Source organism: Eublepharis macularius, chromosome 4, assembly GCF_028583425.1.
Source record: "Eublepharis macularius isolate TG4126 chromosome 4, MPM_Emac_v1.0, whole genome shotgun sequence".
NCBI lineage: Eukaryota > Metazoa > Chordata > Lepidosauria > Squamata > Eublepharidae > Eublepharis > Eublepharis macularius.
The window spans coordinates 27,238,706-27,259,862 of NC_072793.1; the positions used below are offsets into that span (position 1 = coordinate 27,238,706).

Consider the following 21,157-nt stretch of genomic DNA (forward strand, 5'->3'; position numbering starts at 1 on the left):
GAGGCCTTGCCCTATTTGTATTTGAGGGTGATATGCTCACCAAAATCCATACTGACCAGATATCTCTTCTGCACACACACACAACACAGTCAACCTGCTGTCACTACTTCCTGTTTCCTACTTTTCAATACCATTGTCCTGTGTGAAGCCATCAAGGGTTATGGCTTCAAACAGGCAGCCTCTAACTACCACTTCGTATGAATGTTCAGAACAGTTAACAGAAAATTACAGCGTAAATGGCCCATGAAGAAGAACTCTGAAATGGGCTTTTACTACAAGCTAGCATGCTCATTGGCCAGAGTGGATTTCCTTCAGTGCTCTACGCTGGATTTCCAAGTTGATAGACTGTCCGTCCTTCTACATGTAAAAGAAAGACCAAAAAAAACATTATATAACCACTTGGATTGCATTTCCTTGTTGTACTTACCTTTAGTGCAACCAGTCACAAGCTGGTTGATTAACCCTGTAATGGAATACAATAATACAGGTTACTGTATTTGTGATTGTTTTTGTATATTATTGTTCTAATTGTATATTTATATGAGCTCTTAATAATTTTGTATATGAACTTTCAGCACTTGCACTTTAAGTATATAAATTAGCATGATTGGTTAACTGTCTGTTGTTTCCAATGGAGTCTCCTCTTGCTGCTTTGCTTCTGTGCTTCCAAGACAGCCTTATTTAATGTCTGTGCATAATAATGGCATGTGTATTTCTGTGGCACCTGAAACATCAGTGGCTGCAGAGAAGTGTTACCCATCTGACACACAGGAATTGCCTCTCAGTCCACATTAGAGATGGTCATGAACAGCAATATGAACTAAAAAAAGCCACAAACAGCCCAATCAGCTGTTCATGAACAAGCTGTTTGTGAGGTCCCATTCTAAACGAACAGGTAGTCGATGCAAGCCTCGTTCGTTGCTGTTCGTCAAGCCAGACAATCTGGCACCTGCAATCAATTCCCTTGGCAACTGGAGGCAGGGACTGCCTGAACTCTGTCTGAACTCTTGCTGTTAGGGGTAGAGATAGGGATCTACCCCTTCAGGTTTCAGGGCTGCTGCCAGACTCTGGGGCCAAGCTATTATTTATTACTGGTACCTTTCCTGCTGCCTGCTCAGGTAAGGTTTCTGGGAGTGGTGCAGTAGGGATCTTGATGGCTGGAGGAGGGCCTGCTGGCCGTCACGAACAACGAACAACAAACATGTTCATGAACAGGTCATGTTCATCGATGTTCGTTGTTCGTGGATGGCAATGAACAACGAACACCATGTTCAGATTTTTTTTCTGTTCGTGCCCATGTCTGTTCCACATACCAGCCCCATGAATAGATGCAGAAGCTGAGCTCCAAAACATTAATCAGCTGTAGCCTTCATTTGAATTATCCTTTAAAAATTAATTTCTATTTGCTTGTTCTGGGGACCTAGGCAACATCTTGCTGTTTTAGGGACTGGCAAGACTGGGAAGTGAACAGAAGCCATGTACATCTCTTATGTGGATTTCCCTGCTTCAAAATCCCAGCCATAAACCACGAAGAGCCGTAGCTGTTTTTCAAGCTTTGCTGTATTGACTTAGCATTCCTCTATGTGATAAATATGTTGCGGAGAAGCCATGCGCCTGACATACTCCTGTTGTCCATGGGGGAGGGTGTAAGTCCTTCCTTCCAATCAATAATTGAAGCTATATGTAAGATTCGCATCAGAGATTCCAAGCCTCAGTTCCAGGAACTCCGTTTGTTTTCTATGCAGAGGTGTGATGTTGCAATTGATTGTAGCCAGGCAGAGCAGAGAAGCTTTCCCTCTATCATTCCACCAAAACTCCAGGTTTGGGTGGGTGGCCCATCCTGCAGTGTACAGAGAGAGAGAGAGAGAGAGAGAGAGAGAGAGAGAGAGAGTATGTTTTAGTCTTGGGGACTTCCTATCCCAAGACTATGAGAAACAAGTACACATGGAACAGAGAGTAACGTTGGCGACAAAGATGTCCAGATGCAGAACAGCGCCTTTAGGGAGGTATATTGTTCGTCTGCCCTGAGGTTATCTTTCAGGGTTTGTACACAAGAATCCTGAGTGATAAAATTTATGGCAGTCTTGCACGTACTACTACTCCAAAGAAGATCAGGATAGGGACACACAGACCATTCTTGGGAAGGAGTATCCCTTCAAAATGTGACACTTCTCACTAATCAGAGACAATGTCGTTCTGAAATGAAATAGCGTGCATTATTTTCCATTGTGCTGCTGCTTTACGTTTTGAAGTGTGCCACTCAAATACCATATTTCAAATGTGCCTAGAAGCACTTCAGAATATTTCCATTGTTTCCATCCCTATCCATGGCTAGTGCCTTTAACACTATACTGCACTTCCTCCCGCTAAGAATATCTCCCCACTTTAATCAAGCTGTTTACATTTTGCATTGTACCTTTGCATCCTGACTACCTTCTTTGCAACATTTGACTTGGATATAAGGGCTCAGGGATCGCCATTCCTACCTGTATCTGTTGAAGGAAGCTCTGACTCTCAAAAGCTTATACTCTGAAACGGGTCATTTCACAGAAAAAGAGCTGGAGGATCTCATTAGCATAACTCATTAGCATATGCCATGCCCCTTGCCATCACCAGAAGTGTGTCATTAGCATAACTGATTTGCATATGCCACACCCCCTGACATCACCTATCCTGGCTGTTTTGGACCCAATCCTGGCCATTCAGGGCCGAAATTGGGCCCAAAATGGCAAAAAGGGGCTGAAAATTGCCCAAAATGGTCAGGATCGGGCCGCTGCTGAGTGGGAGAGTGATCCACCACCCGTCAGAGGCTCGATCTGGACCGTTTCGGCCCCAATCCAGGCTGAAACGGGCCCAAAATGGCCGAGAGTCAGGTGGGCGGGACCACCCGACATGTGACTTCTTTGGGGAACCGCAAGAACTGCGTTCCTGTGTGTTCCCCCTCGAAATGAGCTCTGCTCTGAAAATCTCATTGGTCTCTGCAGTGCTATTGGACTTGAATACTGCCTTTAAAATGAGGTTGTTCACTGAAACTTTGATTCAGGTGATTGAGAATCATTCTAGGAGATCTTTACCAGCCATGTTAGTTTACACAAAGAAAGATGTCTGAGAACCTTCCTGTGCAGTCTCTTAAAATATGCCTCAACATTATTTTAGCTGTTTTGTAGCACTCCTCTAGCACATCTACAACACTGTAATGGAAGCTCAGTGAAAGAGCTTTTTCTTATGGGGGTTTAACACAACAGGCATTCACTGTTCCCATTTTTAAAAAATCATGAGATGTTCTCATATGAGTAACTTCTAGGAAGGGGACCTTAGATGATCCACTAATGAGTTAGGAACCAGAGACCTTACCACTATGTTGTATTGGATTCTTGCTAATGCTATATCTTTGTGAACTTGTATCTATTTACCCTATGGCATTGTTTAAGGAAATGTTCCTGATATTGACTGTACTAATCTCACACTGTGTAATATTTCCCCAGCTGCTACCAGGAAGGAAGTCGGTGATGTGCCCTGATTCTCAGTGAGAAAGGCAAATCATAAATGACATAAATAAATAAAAATAAAATAAGTGTACTGTCAGTGGCCATATATAAAAATGAACCCTGCTGCCCAACATGAGTGCACCTATGCCCTTTGTGTTTTTGAGAAGCTGAACACCGGAGCACACATCACAAATGAAGAGTGCTGCTGGATCAGACCTTCAGGTTGTGCAGTATTGTGCTACCCATGTGGGCAGCCAGATGCCCACAAGCAGAAAATGAAGGCAACAGGCCTCCCCCTCAGCCCAGGTTTTTTCCCCTTCCACTCCAGCACTTGAAGGTTCCATTGAGCTATCATAACCAACAGCCATTGAACAATGTGTCCTCCGTGAAATCTATCCAACATAAAACTGTCTAACATTCAGAATATCTTTAGAAATCTTGTAAAGAGTCCAGTAGCACCGTTAAGACTAACTTTATTGTAGCATAAGCTTTCAAGAACCACAGCGAGGGCTTTTTTTCAGCTGGAATGCAGTGGAACGGAGCGCAGAGGGCAATCTAAACTCCCCTCTGTCTGGAGATCAGGGGGCAGGGCCACCGGCCATGTGACCATTTTCACCGAGGGCGATTTTAACGTTTAAAAACTCCTCCCTTGTTCCAGCTGACCCAAAGTGACGTCATTGTGTGGTCCTGAGTTCCACCACTGAGTTTCACCACCTCTTTTCCCAGAAAAAAAGCCCTGACCACATGTCTCTTCATCAGACAAAGAGAGCTGTAGTTCTCGAAAGCTTATGCTACAATAAAGCTGGTTAGTCTTAAAGGTGCTACTGGACTCTCTACTACTAACGCCTCAGGATTTAGAAATCTTGACAGGCATTTCCTCCTTTCTTCCAAACCACTAAAGAAAAAAAACCCGATCTAGCAAAATACCATGGGATGTTTGAGCAACTTTTTCTGCCCTGGTGCCAGCCTGGTGGAAAGCTCTCCCGCTGGAGATCCGGGCCCTGCGGGACCTGTTACAGTTCCGCAGGGCCTGTAAAACGGAGATGTTCCGCCGGGCCTTTGGCTGAGTACCAGCAGATGTCCTCCTTCTCCCATCTAAGACCACTACTTTTTCTGGGGCTGCCCTCGGCCATCTGCTATGCCCATATACAGACTCCCAATATTTGTTTAAATAGCCTGCTCCTGGACTATTTTAATGATTTTTAAAAAAGTATTATTGGTTTTGTGACTTTTAATGTATCTTTTGAATGTTGTTAACCACCCTGAGCCCATCTGTGGGGAGGGCGGGGTATAAATCAAATAAATAAATAAGGGGATATAAATGAGCAGAGGGGAGGAGCTGCATTGCTCTCTGTCACCAGTGACACTTATTAAGGGTCCATGTGACACTTGCACTCCCTATCTACAAAAGATATGAAGACTGGATCTGGGAGACGGCATAAAACACTGTACTTTGCTCAAAATACGCATCTCCCAGTAACCAAAGCACAATCTGGATAAAACTCGTGTGGACTACGGACTATCAAAGTCTACACCTGCAGACTTCACTGACACGTCCGCACAAAAAGACAGCACAGAAGAGTCGCTGCCATTTGTTGGAGGGTGAAGTCCTAACTTGAAGTTCAGGCTCAGAAGTGACTCTCGGCAAACAGAGCACTGGGAAACAATGCACAAAGAGAGAACGAACCATGTGGGCCTGTAAGGGCATGCGCTCCCCCAATTAAAGAGGGAGAGGCATTTTCCAGACGAAAAGTGGCCAAAGTCTCTCACACAGCTTGCAATCTGGCAAGTGTCCTTTCTTTCCTATGCTAGCACAATGAACGAGGACATGCCCAGAGACCTCTGCACTTTCTCAAGGGCCTTTGTGGCCCTGCTCTTAACTCACTTTACAGAGAGAGGGAGGTGTAACTACTAGGTTCCTGACAGGCACCTTTCCTTCCCAATGCAAAGTGGAAGCAAGTCACTCCATACTCTTGCCTGGATGCAGAAGCCTTGGAGGTGTGCGGTATTTGGCTTGGAGACAGACAGACGGACAGACAGACAGACAGACACTCTGCTTCCAACCCATGTAGCGTACCCTTCCATGCGCTGCACACTTGATGCACATCCCACATCCTGGTACCAATACCGGGCAGCTTCTTGCAGCCCCTTATGCCTCTCCAAGCCTTCCCACTCCTCTTTCTGTCTCAGGGCCAGCTGGCAGCCCCCCTCCCCAGCCCTTTCTTGTGCCCTCCTGGCCCACCATTTCCTGGATGGAGAATTTACCATGAAAAGAGGTCTGTGTGACAGGATAGGGCCCGGCACAGCTGCGCTGATTCTGCCCCCGAGCCTGTACCCAGTAACGGGAAGAGGCTATTCTCAATGTCAGTAAATCAGATCGGCAAGATTAGAGGCTTCTCACTGCCTAATCATGAGTTACTTGGGCAGGAGGACAAGTTACTGGAACTGGGAGGAAATAGAAGTAATAAATAAAGCATGACTGTTAACATCTGGCCCTTGCCATGGGGTGAGAAGTAGCTGCAAGACGGGTTGTTTATGGCCCAGTCACTCACTTTATAGGGGCAAGAGGGCAGGAACAGCAGAGAATGAATCTCTGTGCATGTGTGTGTGTTTAAAGGGTGCAGCCTGGTGCACGTTGTTGTATGTGAATAACATCCCCCCCCCCTTTTGTGGGTTCTTTTTCTCATGCAGGCAAGCCCAGGCAGAACAGGTAAGAGAGCAGGCCGGACACTTCCAAGAAACACCCAGAGCCAATTAGCACCTCTTTGCATTGTGTTGATCTTGTCTCCATTCCAAATGCCCTATAGAGCTGAGAGAACAAGGCATTTTGCATCAGCCACAAAGAAAAGAAGGTTTATGGAGAGCTCATAAAACACATTTGTGCAGCCGTGTGCCGGGAGCTGGGGGTCATCTCTGCCATGATGGCTTGTCACTGCAAGTGAGACGGGGCCAGATCTTCCCAGCAGCAGAGGTCACATCACCGACTTCCTTCCTGGTAGCGGCTGGGGAAATATTTTTTAAAAAAATAAAAACCAGACAATTATCTTCTGCGGGCAGAATGAGCCAGATAAGCCCCTCACTCAGAGATGAGGCAAGGCTGTGAATGCTTTTCAATAACCTCTGGGCAGGCAAGCTATCCTTTGGCAGTATCTTGGCTCCAGTGGGGCAGCAGGAATCTGGGGGTGAGGCTGGTGTTAGGATTGACTGAAGGAGACTGAAAGCAGAGCAATCAGAACTAAAATATTTCTATAGGGGGTAAACATCTTTAGTACGTTGCAACACAATCACATTGGAATCTAGGGGCACTTTAAAGACTCAGAGAATTTATATCGGCATCAGTTCTCATGAATGTGTTCTCATTTTATCAGATGACAGGAGTGGACATCAATCATACATCAATCATACAGGCAACAGAAAGGTCAGAGTGGGGAGAGATCAGCAAGAGAGACCAGTTTGAAATACATCTCTCTTCCTTCTTAACCCTCATGAAGCCACACTTTTCCCGTGAAGTGTTCAACCTTACTGTTTCTTGGTTGTTGTGGGTTTTCCGGGCTGTATTGCCGTGGTCTTGGCGTTGTAGTTCCTGACGTTTCGCCAGTAGCTGTGGCTGGCATCTTCAGGTAATTTATGTCTACTCAGGAAGTTAGGGTTGGGCTGAGTCATCCTGTAAGAGTTTCCCAGGGTGTGGAATGCTAATGGAGGGAGGCTTCGCTGTATCCTGAGGGGGTTCTTTTTCATATGGATTGGTGCTTACTACTTATTGCCAACCAAAACAAAGCTTATATACATGTAGCTGCATTTCTTTATAGAGGCTGTTATTTGGGCTGTGTGACATTGGCGGCACCACAGAAACAAACCATCATCATACAACAGGGCATGAAGCAGGGGTCACTGGGGGTGTGGGGAGGGGAGGCAGTTGTGAGTTTCCCGCATTGTGCACAGGGTTGGACTAGATGACCCTAGAGGTACCTTCCAGCCCTATGACTCTATGAACTAGCAGCTATAGCTCTTCTTCCAGGGCAAGGATAAGGGAGAGCCTCCTCTTCCCAAAGTGAGAAGAGGCCAGAGGAAAATTAGAGGCAAAATTATTTCCTGGGAATTAAAAAGTGCTGAGATGCATAGCTTCATTGGATTTAAGAATACAGTGTGAAACTTCCTTTTGCAGTTTGCCAGGCTGCCAGCAGATCCTGTGACAATCTAGAGGGTCCATTCCTCAGTTGTCAAAAACCCAGTGACAGTCCCATCACTGGTGGGCACAGCATTTCATGGTGCAGTGTTCACAGAGCAGTGGCAGATACAAATCCAGCTCCGCCTTCCAGTACCCTGTCCTGTATGCGTGACGTTCCATGCACATTTTTAATGTACCTATTTGCAAAATGAAAATCAGTTGTGGCTGAGCGTGAATTTCATCATCATTTAAATGTGATAAATTTCCAGTTGGGTGTCTGGAAGCTGCAGCCATTTGGCACGGGAAGCTAGCGCTGGGCATTTTAGTATCCGAGAAGAATAAGTCAAAACCAACAATAAGCAGCCCTGATCCATAGTTAATATTCGAAACAATGGCATTTAAGGGATTTCTCCAGGCCCTAAAAAAGAACAGTGATTCTCCAACGCTTATGCTACAGTAAAGTTGGCTAGTCTTAAAGGTGCTACTGGACTCTTTTCTATTTTGCTACTACAGACGAACACGGCTAACTCCTCTAGAGTTAAGTAGATGTGACACAAGGCAGGAAACAGGAAAGTAACTTTTATTAATGTGATCTGTTCGGATTGCAGAGAAACTCAAGGAAGCATCTCTCGCCTGACCAGAAACGGTGAAGAAATCGTGTTGAAATTGCTTTCCCTTGTCAGTTTCAAAAGCCGATGGAGAAGGGTCAAATCGCTCCCCTACCCTACGGCTGCAATACGCTTTTCAACCCTCCTTGCCCGCCTACATTTCCCTTAAACAAAACTGCTGGTCGATCGAGCCTAGTTTCCCGTGTGATTTGAAGTCTCAGGGTTGTTAAACCCCGTTACTTTCTGTCGGGAATTACTGAGAGGGGAAATTGAGAGGTTGATTGGAGACCTGGCATCCAGTTGTTTAGTTAAGAGCTGAATTAGTTCCAGCGAAGAGGGACTTCTGGCCGCTGCTCGACGCAGTCGGTGGGGGTAGGAAATCAGCGCGGGTGGGGAATTGATATTCGATGGGGAAAGGTTAGTAACCCCTCCTTCAGCCGCTGCGTTCAGTTTCTCAGCTCCCTCCCCAACCTGCATCTGCCTCGAAAACAAGATTGAACCGAGATCTTCCATCCTCACGTCCGGTTTGAGTGTGATTGGTGTACAAAGGATGGGTGGCGTGTCTTAGAAGCTGAACATGCCTCGTGGAGTTGAAAACGACTTTTACTTCCGCTTCAGCCCTCTCTTCCTTTGCAGTGTAGGTAGGGATCCTAACGCTGAACTACACTGCAGGGTTGTTGTAAAGCATTCTTTGTCTCAGCCCCAGTCTCACTTCCAATTTACAACATTACATAGGTAGGAGGGCCGCTTACTGTAAGGAAATGGTTCCAAACGTTGCATTGGTGAAGGGGCAGGGACTGTAGACTACACTACTGGGTAGTGTCTGCTGTTGTAGTACGCCCCTATTGGGTAGTTTCTGCTTCTGCTTAATATGTCATGATTAATTGCTTATGCTTGTTTCGGCGATGTTTTCAGATGAAACAGTTTCTAGTAAGCAGTTTCTAGTAAACAGTTACAGCGATTTCCAGTTTCTAGTAAACTTGCATTTGTATATCCTCGTGTATTGTTCATTGAAGGTTCCAGCTGTTTGTATTGACTGACACTGTGTAATCCCCTTGAGTCCCAGTGAGAAAGGCGGACTATAATAAATAAATGATAACAATAAACATTAGGGCAATAAACTACATTACAGGGCTTCCATAAACCTCCCTCTCTCCGTGTGTCTCTCGGAAAATCATACCATCCCTGTCATCATGCCCTATATGGGGATACTTAAACCCTCAGATTGGGGCCATGTGCACTAGGGAGATTTTCCAGCAAAAACCAGCCCCTCCTCCAAGGTTTGCAGAAAAATCTGAAAAGTGGGGGGAGGGGGTTCCCCCCCCCCCGAACGTTGCCAGCGCTTGTAAGATTATAATCTCAAATGTACTGTTTTTGCAGGACAATTGCTAGTTTTTTGACAATTTTTTAAAAATCACATTTCTCACATGGATTAAAGCGGAGGTCAGAAAGAGCCTCTCTCCCCGCCCCCCCAAACGAATTATTCAAAAAGGCTTTTTTACTCAGATAGGAGGGCTGAATTGTAGGGAGGGGATCTCAGATGGTCCGCTAATGAATTAGGAACCATAGACCTCATCACTGTGTTGAATTGGATTCCTACTAATGCTATGGCTTTGTGAACTTGTATCTATTTACCCTATGGCATTGTTTATGGAAATGTTCCTGATACTGACTGTACTAATCTCACATGTCTTGAGTCTCAGTGAGAAAGGCGAACAATGAATGAATGAATGAATGAATGAATGAATGAATGAATGAATGAATGAATGAATGAATGAATGAATGGGAACACAGTGCTGCCCATCACACGCTAAAATCCTGGCTTTCTCCGTTGTTTCCCCTATTCTTTTATCTATAAAACAAGGGGAAAATGTCAACAAAAATCAGTACATCCCTTCTTCTGACCGCGGAACTGTCAACCTAGTTTCGTCGATATAAAGCCCAGGAAAATGGGAATGCGACTATAAATCACTTTTCCCGCGCGGCCATCAATCGATTCCAAACTCGAGTCCAACAGCCTTTCCGTTTTTAAGGCAAAAGAAATCTGACACAGGTGCATATAAAATTGCCTTCTCTTCTTTTCCCACGTGCACCCGGTTGAAAAGCGTTTTACGCGGCCGTTCAAATACGGTTAGAAAGTCACTGTCTAAGGCAAAATGTGTATGTGCCTCTGAACGCACTTTCCAATTCTCCCGCTGTCGGCGTGCACTTAACGAAGAACTGAAAGGCAATTTTAAACGCTAGTCTTGAGACCCTGAATCGATCGATAACAGGAAGATTGATTCGCAGCCGCATCCCTTGCAGTAAACATGTGCTTTCGTGAATAAACAAAACCAGACGGGCTGGACTGAAGAGGGATTTACAACCGCAGTTCGAGACTCCAGACTTCTGACCCTTCCGATGCCCTCTTGATTTTGTTCCGGCGTAGCCACCGATCGATCTGAAATCACGATCCAGTTCTAAAACTGCACTGGTGTTCTTCACGAGCGCAAAGGTAGAGCCTCAGCGGCTAAGTGGCACGTGTGAAAGCTGTGGGAGATTTTATCACGCGTGGTGTGCTGAATTATACTCCCAACGACAAAGCCGGGCTGCCTCGGTTCTGGCTACTGAGCATCCTGTTTCTGGACCCAGAAGATGGCAAGAGGCTGCAACCGGACCCAGAAAGTGCAAGGAGGAGGAGGGGGTCCCTGCTCTTTCCCTTCCTGCCCGAAATATGGGTTCCGACCCCTTAATGATGTGCCAAGACGCACCACTTAAACCCCTGTATCCCAGCCTGCCAAAGCAGCCACGACTCTGAGATGCCGCGACATTCTCGCCGCCCGACAGCTTTCCTAAAGCGAGAGGTACTAGCACCTGGAACTACAACTCCCAGAATGCTTTGGGGGAAATGACGCCTCGGAGCATGCTGGGAAGAGTAGTCTCCAAGGGAAAGAGAGTTTTCTCTTTGGACTCTGCTCACCCGGGGCGAGGACGCTGCCGCGGGGCTGGAAAAAGCAGCGATGTTGTCGGCAGGAAGAAAGGTCGGGTCGTGCAAGGGTTGTGCTCTGTGCAAGGACCCCCTTTTCTACTTAGGTTGTGCGCAAGTTGGCAGCCAAGGCGAAGTGGATCACAGGAGCAGCTGCAGAAAGGCTCGTTGCCGTGGGTTCAGCGATAACGCCGGCCAGTCCATGCGCTGGTGCAGTGGGCTAGGGGGGGCAGCTCCATATCGGCACCTGGGTGTGGGCACTCCCTTCACACCCTCTGCCCATCATTGCTACTGCCAGAAATGGGAAAGCAGCTCGACACCGCACCAGCTTTGGTATCACTGCCAGGAAGTTGCTGCTAGCCGTTCCCCATCAGAATGCCCCCAAGATACAGGCATCTTTTTGTTCCATAAGAACCAGACCCAGGCCTTACACAGGGCCTTAGCCCGTCCAGACTCTAAATGGCAAAGTCTTAGTGCCACCCCCAAACATTCTTGGTTTTCTCGAACCGAATCAAGAGGTTACAGCCGATATGTAGCTGGCCAACATTGCGCTGCTCTACCCTGGTGGTGGTCCCCCTGCCATGCTCCCTTTGCTCCTACGGTCAGGATCGGTGCTCACAGTTATCGAACAACAAGTCTCCCAGCAGGGGCTGAGCAGCATGTAGTGGATCTGCGCAGCGACACAGTGACTCGGCCCAGCCCTGAGATGAGACAAGCTATGGCTCAGGCAGAAGTAGGTGACGATGACTACGGGGAAGACCCCACGGTCAACGGTGAGTCTGGGGAAATGGGCATCTCCAGGTATGTAAAAGCAAGCATGGCCCAGACTGCAGCAGTCTGATCGCCAACAAACGCTGTTGGATGCTGATGCAAAACTAACCTGCCAAAGCAAGGGTGCTCTGAGCTTCAGGCAGCCTTTGCCTGGTGGCAGCTGTCCAAAGAAACACATTGTACTGTGGACACAGTGTAATTCGGGATGAAGAGGGGCAGGGCATCTCTGGTCCTCTGTGACTACAATGGGAGGGATGGATATTGGCTGGTGAGTGGCTGTATAGAGGGCTCCTCTGAGCTCTGGTAGTGATGTTAAATATACTGTACAGTTCAATATGATTACTAAAATCACAGGGTACTATATTCCACAATCCCACGAAATTATTTTTCTCAACTTATGGGAAGATCCAGAAGTACCAGCGATATGCAAAGAGCTTATTTCAGTTATGATAGTAGCAGCTAAAGCCATCCTCTCAAAACATTGGAAAGCACAGGCTCTGCCTCCCATTCAATCTTGGATTAATAAATTATGGGGATATTTTATTATGGATAAAATAACTGATTGTATTTCAATGTCAGAACATCCTTATTTTCGCTCTGATTTATTCGGAAAATGGCTTCTGTTTTGGGAATTTATGGAACAAAATGATAGTATATTAAGTCTAGTTCCTAATTACCTCAGAGTTATAGCGATACATTAGCTAACATTTATTGTTTTACAACCTCCTATGTCATTGATATTTTCACACCATTACTGTTTCAATTATCAAAGTTTATTATTCTATTCCTGTGTTACGTTTGTTGCATTGATTAAAAATGTCAAAAATAAAGAATTATATAATATATATTATACAATTATACAATATATGTATGGTTCTGTGAAATAACAGGAAACTGTAAATAACTTCATTGTTAAATGTGAGATAAGTTCTAGTTACCTTGGCCAGAGACTCCTATGAGAACGGGACTGAGAGACTTTAAACCCAAAGAGAAACTGATTCCGTGAATCAGTTCAGGGCTGTGATCTTGCCAGTCCCAAACACAAATGAAACTCTGGCCCTCCCCATAATTCTTTCTCCTTGCAGAACTGCAAAGTGTGGCTGCTGACCTCCTGGGGAAAGAAGAGGCATTATTAGTACCCACCGCCACCATGGCTAACCTTATTGCTGGTAAGTTTTATAGGATGTGGTAGAGCTGTAACAAGGAAAGATTCTTAGGGGTGGGGATTGAATTGCTGTTTTTATTATTGTTATTGTGCTTGTATACCACTCCTCTGGGCAGATTAGTGCCTCACTCAGAGCAGGGAACAAAGTCAGTGTTTTTATTATCCCTGCCATACATCTGTGGTGCTGGGGCTGAGAGGAGTGGCTTACCCAAGGCAGTGGTGGGATTCGAACCAGCAGAGTGCTAATTTGCAACCCAACCACTTAACCTATCATCACCATCATCATCATTAACCATTATATGGCACCACCAATGTCTAATGACAAAAAACAGGTCCCTGCCCGAAGGAGTATACTGTAACTCTATAATCACCAAGCCTATTCACACTGAGATGAGAGTTCCTAGCCACTGCACCTAGAAGATATGTAGAGAAAACAAAGGAAGCATTCCTGACTGCTCTAGCCTAGGCGCTTTCCAACACTGATGTAAGAAAGAACAAAAATATGTTTCTTTGTAGAGTACTAGATCCATGTAATAATAACATAACATTTGATTTATATACTGCCCTTCAGGATAACTTAATGCCCATTCAATAGTTTACAAAGAATGTTTTTATTATCCTAATAACAATCACCCTGTGAGGTGAGTGGAGCTGCGAGAGCTGTAACTCACCCATGGTCACCCAGCTGGCTTCAAGCAGAGGAGTGGGAACTCAAACCCAGTTCTCCAGATTAGAGTCCTGCCGCTCTTAACCATTACACGAAACTGGCTCTCCTTTCTCCTATTCTCGATGCATACCCAAATGTCTTCTCCTTCCCTGTGCTCCACCACAGATGCTCCCATTCTGACAGTTGTCCTCTCTTATCACAGTCATGTGTCACTGTCGCAGACGAGGAGCACAGCTCCTGCTTGGGAAAGAGGCACACATCCATGTGTTTGAGCACGGAGGGGTTGCACAGGTTAGTGGCGCTTGGTGAAACCTGGCTAATTAGATTCTCCTTTCTAGACACGGCCTTGTTATATCTTTGGTGGGTTGTGCTTAAGACTAGCTGATGTTGGAAGACGTTTTTGTACGGAATGCAGAAGTGCATTTGAACTTCTCGCTTTCTGTTACCTTGTGTGAATGTTTTTAACACGGGAGCAAATTTAGAAGAACCATGAAACGCATATTCCCCGTGACTTGGCTTTACATTCGCATTAGGAGCCAACTTAAATATGTCACGAGAAAGCTTCCTATCCTCTTTGCAAGAGGATGGGATATCTTAGGTCCAAGACTCCTTCAGGAACACAATGGAACTTTGTGGAACATCAGAATCATTCAGGGGAACACGACAGCTAGCCTTGTGGTTCTGCAGCTGTTCTAGATGCAATGTCAAGGAGGAAAAATTAGGTCCAACTTAATCTGGAAAAACCAATTGAACGAGGAACCAAATACGGGGAGCAGAGAGGTATATCTTCCAATATGTGTACAGATGGAAGGGACACTGGGCATGTCATATACTGATAGATGCCATGTGAGATGGTGTCACTGTCTTGCAAAGTACATATTGGGAGGGTGGGGAAAAGATCATGAGAGACCTAGGGTTTTATCCAAACCCGGTGAGTGTTGGCAGCAGAGGGGGGAGGGAAGCAAATATATATGCATACCTGGTAATGTGCTTCCCCCTACTGGCCATGTGTTTAAACTGCACTTGTTTCTTGGATTGTCAGGACTTTATCCCCTCTGCTCTGACTCCTGCCCTCAAGCAGCACAACATATTTGAGAAATGTGATTTCATTGTGGTATAGAGCACAAGATAGTACCAGTTAGCTAGAGAACCAATGAGGGACAAATGTTCTCCTTCCTTTCGATTTAAAATAGGTGATGGCCATGTCCATATAAGCACATGGGCCCTTGAACTGGCAGGATATTGCACTTCAGCACTGAGACGGAGTCTCTATCTTGATTAGGAAAGAGGAAGAAAATACCCAGATGGTCACATTTCCTGTAAGCTTTATATTTCCTCTAGTGTCTTCCCCAATCCGCTACGCACAATCTAGCCATAAACGTATTCTATCTACCACAAAGTAACGTATTTCGAAGGAACTCAGAGCGGGACCACAAGTGACACCTGACACAGGTTGGACACTAGTCAGCTTCCCTCAAGTTTTGATGGGAAATGTAGGCATCCTGGTCTTGCAGCTTGACTCTCTGACTGCTGCCCAACGGACTTTTCAACTGTCACTTGTCCAACATTCCGCCAAGCTGCCTACATTTCCCGCCAAAACTTGAGGGAAGCTGACAAGTGTCCAACCTGTGTCAGGCGTCACTTGTGGTCCCGCTCTCAGACTGCAAACACAGTATTCCTCTCCGTTTCATCCTCACAATTTTGTGCAGTAGGTTAGCTTGAGGGAAAGTAACTGGCCCAAGGTGACCCGGTGAGCTTGAATGAAGAGACAAAGGTTTGAAACCTGAGACTTGTAGTTCAACACTAACCGCTAGAATACTGTATCTCTAAGTGGAAATGGATGCAGAGGAGTTAGCCGTGTTAGTCTGTAGTAGCAAAATCAAACAGAGTCCAGTAGCACCTTTAAGACTAACCAACTTTATTGTGGCATAAGCTTTCGAGAATCACAGTTCTCTTCATCAGATGCATGGAGGGCAAGAAGAAACTGGTCTGATGTATAGGTGGAGAGGGGAGGGAGGAGTAGATGCAAACAGTAGCTTCTGATATGGAGATCAGTTCACTTCTGATAATGAAATCAGTTACTTCTGATAATGAGATAACCATTCATAGTCTTTATTCAATCCCAGCCTGAGTCGAATTTACATATGAATTCCAATTCAGCAGCTTCCCATTGGATTTTGTTTTTGAAAGGCTTCTGTTGAACTACAGTGACCTCTAAGTCCTTGATGGAATGTCCTGGTAGATTGAAGTGTTCTCCCACTGGTTTCTGGATGTTGCGATTTTTAATGTCAGATTTGTGTCCATTTATTCTTTTGCACAGAGGTTGGCTGGATTGTCTAATGTACAGAGCAGATGGACATTGTTGGCACATGAGGGCATATATCACATTGGAGGATGAGCAGTTGTAAGAGCCAGAGACAGTGTAGTTGACACCATTTGGGTCCTGTAATTGTATTTCCTGGGTAGATATAAGGGCAGAGCTGGCATCTGGGTCTGTTGCAGGGCCTGGTACCTGTGCTGGTGACTCTGCTAGCCGATTCATGGGAAATGAGCCCAGTATTCCTAGGCCTCCTCGCGGGAATTTAATCTAATCTCTTTCTGATGTGAAACCTTTAGAGTTCTTTCCAGAGCAGGGGTCTCCAACTTTGTTGAACCTGCAGGCACCTTTTGAATTCTGACATAGGGTGGTGGGTATGACTACAAAATGGCTGCCACAGGAGGTGAAGCCAACCACAAAATGTCCAGAGGTGAGGTCATGCATAACTCTAATAGCCACTCTTCAACATTTCAGGCAGAAGTTCTGTAACAGGATGTGTATTAAAATATTGTTTTAAAATATTTTCTTGCATACTCCTTCAGCTGTGCAGTGAAGATCTTTGAGCTGAGTTGGCAGCTGCAGCCACCAAAGCAACAGTTAAAAAATCTGCACAGCCAATGAGGGATGTGACTGCAAACAGAATCTCTGCTGGGTAAATGCCCCACCTGGCCCCATCAATTTCTAAAAACACTTGGGGTTGGCAAAAAGGGTTTCTGAGGGCACAGGGGACCCCCATTCTAAAGGGAGCATATTTCATTTATTGTATTTTTTTTAGAACTCTGAATGTTCTCCGTTGTTGGATTTAAGAGCCAGATTCTTGAACATAAGAACGGAGACCTCACCGTGTAACAATAATCCTATCTATGTAGGAGAGCTTACTTTGTCCTGAACTCTCATAACTTGCAAATCTGTCTATACTTATTATATACATCACCATCAAGCCAGCACTTTTTAAAAATTCAGTTGATACATATGAGCTATTTCCCCCTACCAGAAAACATTGTTAATGGAGTGCTATCTGCAATTACGGCATGAATTGGATAATTCTAGGAATCTCTCTTGTGGATTATTGGAATTATCTGCAGGTCATCCCTCTTGTTTTTCCCAGTGCTTAGTTATGTGTCTCTGGCATTGTTTCTAAACCCACTTTGCTTTGTGTTCCATTGATCTCAGTAGGATATGTTAATGTTATACTATGGTTTAGAATCAAGGTGCAAGACATTTTGTGATTTCCACTGTAGGTAAGCCTAGCACAAAAAAGAAACTGCAAATGTTTGCAGCAGAGGTGGTTTGCACCTCCCAAACTTTCCTTGCTGAATTCCCCAACAGTCCCAATACCCCAGGTTTCTTGCCAGCACTCAGTTCACCCTGTTATCAGCCTTTATAATGGTCACCCATAATGCTCCAAGTCTACAGATTTAGTTGATTTGGTATACATATAGTTTGTCGCTGACCTGGAGGCAGAAGATGAATTTCTGAGTTTTCTTGACTAATTTATCTTGAAGGCTCACCCTATTAATCAACATTGATTTGCTGCACCAAAAAATTCCTCTTTACACTTTTGAGTATGAACCAGATCCATCATTAACACTGCAGTCAAAGTCATCCAGAGAGGCCATGTGTTGTGTGTGACTTTGCATACAGAATTTCATTTTCTATATATCTGCAATCAATTCTGTGTACCAAATGTGATATTAAATATGGATAGCATCAGCTCACTTCAGTATTCCATCAGCACAAGGCATTTGTCAAGTACAGATTCCACCTTGACATGGCCTCAACCTACCCATTTTGTTCTGGAACAGGTGGCTGGAGTCCATTCAGAGACATTGCAGGACCTGCCAAATGGGACCATCAATCTTGATGAACTGGAGCGTAAGATCCAGCAGAGCTATAGAAGTCAGTACCATCCCCGGCCTGAGCTTATCTGCCTTGAGAACACACATTGCTCAGCAGGGGGACGGGTCCTTCCCCTTCAGTACCTGAAAGAGGTGAGTGTCCATCGATCTTCAGCCCAAGTTTTCTAAACTATGGAAATCCATCACATTTTCTAAATGGGAGAGTACCATTAAGTCATTGGTGCCTGCTCAGAGTAATCTATCATGTTAGAGTTGTGGTTGTTTTAAAAATCAAGATGCCAAGCAATCTCTCCTTTGGTTGGGTCACAGTTAAGTAAGAATTCTCCTGTCTGGAAATTTTGTCTTCTCTGACCTTTGGCACCTGTTGCCGAACTAGACTCCAAGACTGCATTTCTAATGTTCTTCTGGAACTAGAGCTACCTTTTACTGATTAACGAGACACCCACAGTCAATGCGGTGCATAAAGTAGTCCCTTAAATGATTTTGAGGAAAGCCAGATGGCTTGGCGTACCACCTTCTCCTATTAAAAGTATTCAGGGCAGTGACTGAACTTTCTCTACACAGATTTGTCACCTTGCCCAGCAGTATGGGTTGAAGATACATCTGGATGGAGCCCGGGTGCTTAATGCCGCAGTGGCACTGGGAGTGCTGCCCAATCGGATCACCCAGTACTGTGATTCTGTCTCCCTGTGTCTCTCTAAGGTAAGGAACTGCCGTTTAAAATGTGGTCTTTAGGGGGAAAGAATGCAAACATAGCATCTAGATGGTTTGATCACATGGCCTAGTTAACCATGATCTGTTCTCAAAACTCTATGGTCCATTTCCTTGGTTTTGAAGCAGAATTGGGTGCTTTGCCAGGCTGTACATGGAAGTGGCGGGGGACAGCCTCTCCAGCCTGGGAAGAACTAAGGGACTACACTCTTTATCAAGTCACAGTACTCATTCCTCTTTGTGTTCCTCAGGGTGTGGGTGCACCAGTTGGGGCCCTGCTAGCTGGACGCAAAGAATTCATTGTTGAGGCCTGGCGTGTGCGGAAGCTTCTTGGAGGTGGGATGCGCCAGGCGGGGGTCCTGGCAGCGGCTGCCCTGGTAGGATTGAGACACATGGAGGAAACACTGCAGAGGGATCACATCAATGCCAGAAGCTTTGCCCAAGGTGCCTATCTTGCAAGGAGAGGGAGGGATAAGGGTTCCTACCCAGCTACCTTAGCCCAATTAAGGTTCATACTCATGGTGAACTCACTACCATTCACGCACGAAGCTGCTTTATGCTTAGCCAGAGCACTGGTCTATCAAGGTCAGCATTGTCTGCTGTTACTGGCAGTGGCTGTCCAAAGTCTCAGGAAGAGAGATTTCACATTCTCCACTCCCCGATCCTTTTAACTGGAGAAAAAGGTTTAAAAGGTAAAGGTAGTCCCCTGTGCAAGCACCGAGTCATTACTGACCCATGGGGGGACGTCGCATCACGACGGTTTCTTGGCAGACTTTTTATGGGGTGGTTTGCCATTGCCTTCCCCAGTCATCTACACTTTGCCCCCAGGAAATTGGGTACTCATTTTACCGACCTCAGAAGGATGGAAGGCTGAGTCAGCCTTGAGCTGGCTACCTGAACCCACCTTCTGCCAGGATCGAACTCAGGTCACGGGCAGAGCTTGGACTGCAGTACTGCAGCTTACCACTCTGTGCCACGAGGCTCTTAACTTGTAGTGCCAGCGATCGAACCTGGGACTTCCTGCATGCAAAACAGATGCTCCACCAGGAGGGTCTAGTGAGAATCCCTCCCCCTTTCCCCCATCACACCTTTGCTGTGACAGAACGTTCTCATGGGGAACTTCGTGCTCTCAATTCCCCAGCCTTCCATCATCAAACGTCTTTCCTTGCAGGAGTCCACAGCCTCGCATCCCCTCTCTGCTCAGTGAACCCAGACAGCGTGGAGACCAATATCGTCATGATGTCAGTGTCGGCACCTTGGCTGGCTCCTGCAAAACTGTGTGAGCTCATGGAGGCTGTGAGTGCAGAGGAAGTTGCTGCCACAGGCCAAGCCATTAGCGTGCGGCTTTTCCCATGGGGCGAGCGCTCCCTGCGTGCTGTCTGGCACTGCGATGTCTCTGCTCATGACACACAGTTGGCTGAGAGCAAGTTGCGCTTTGTATTGAACAAGTGTGAGCAGGAACATGTGCGTGAATGCTGAAGCCAGATGTAAACTCGCCTTTTGCATTTCTGAACCTCGGAGTGGAAGCCTGCGATTGGTCCGTGGTGGCCTGGCTACAGGAGGTAAGAGGCCATATAATACACCAGCACAGGCCCTAAGAAAAGGAGTTCAGGCTCCTGTTGTGGCTTAGCGACTCTTTCATCCTTGTTAGAACTGTTGTCGGGTGCTCAGCTGAATCAGCCCATGACAAAGAGATGACAGCCTCTTTTTGCTGACCTAAATAATCTCTTCCAGACGAAACGTCAAAAGCTTTCCACAGAAGGTGTTCTGTTCACTGCTCCCCTGGCAAGCAACTTGGGTCCACTTAGTCTTGCTTCCTTATGACGGTGAAGCAGGGCTTTGTCTCTCATCAACCCTATTTAGGGACATCCTTCCAGCTGCGGCCTTTTGTAAACCACTCTAGTAGTTGCATTGTTCGTGGAGGAGTCCAATTTCGACAGCGCAGATGGGGCTCACACACACTGCGCCACTCAGTTCATGGGAACTTCTGGAAGCAGCATCACCAGGTGGCTTTAGGGCACGTGGGCTGGATTTGCTTCCACCAGCCTACTGTGTTGTTGCACCTTATGGACGCTTCTCAAAAGCCACGAAGCAGAGTGCTGTAAGCAGTGCCTGTTTTAGTTTTGGATGAATTACTGGGCTACTCCATCAAAACTAGTGATGGCCTTTAGATGGTTTTAAAGAGGGAATTAAACAACTTTGTGGCTATTAGTCAGGAGGGCTAATTGGAACCTCCATGGCTGGAGGCAGTATACCTATACATATCAGTTGCTGGGAGGGGAAGCAGCAAGAGATTACTCCTGCCTCCATGCCCTGCTGTGGGCTTTTCTGGTTGGGTGTTGTGGAAGACAGGCATGACGGATTCAGATGTCCTGCCACTGGGCTGATCCAGCAGGGCTCTCGTATTTTATAATACTTAAGTGATTTTAATTTCTGTT

At 45.9% G+C, this 21,157-nt stretch overlaps 1 protein-coding gene across 1 annotated transcript; it reads left to right on the top strand.

Moving 5' to 3' along the window:
• The first annotated feature begins 11,257 nt into the window (after window positions 1-11,257).
• LOC129328846 (uncharacterized) lies at window positions 11,258-21,157 on the top strand. The gene is made up of 7 exons (XM_054978151.1): window positions 11,258-12,002; window positions 13,086-13,169; window positions 14,035-14,123; window positions 17,955-18,140; window positions 18,573-18,710; window positions 18,971-19,163; window positions 19,891-21,157. The coding sequence occupies exons 1-7, from the start codon at window positions 11,264-11,266 to the stop codon at window positions 20,196-20,198; spliced, it is 1,737 nt and encodes a 578-aa protein (XP_054834126.1). The 5' UTR covers window positions 11,258-11,263; the 3' UTR covers window positions 20,199-21,157.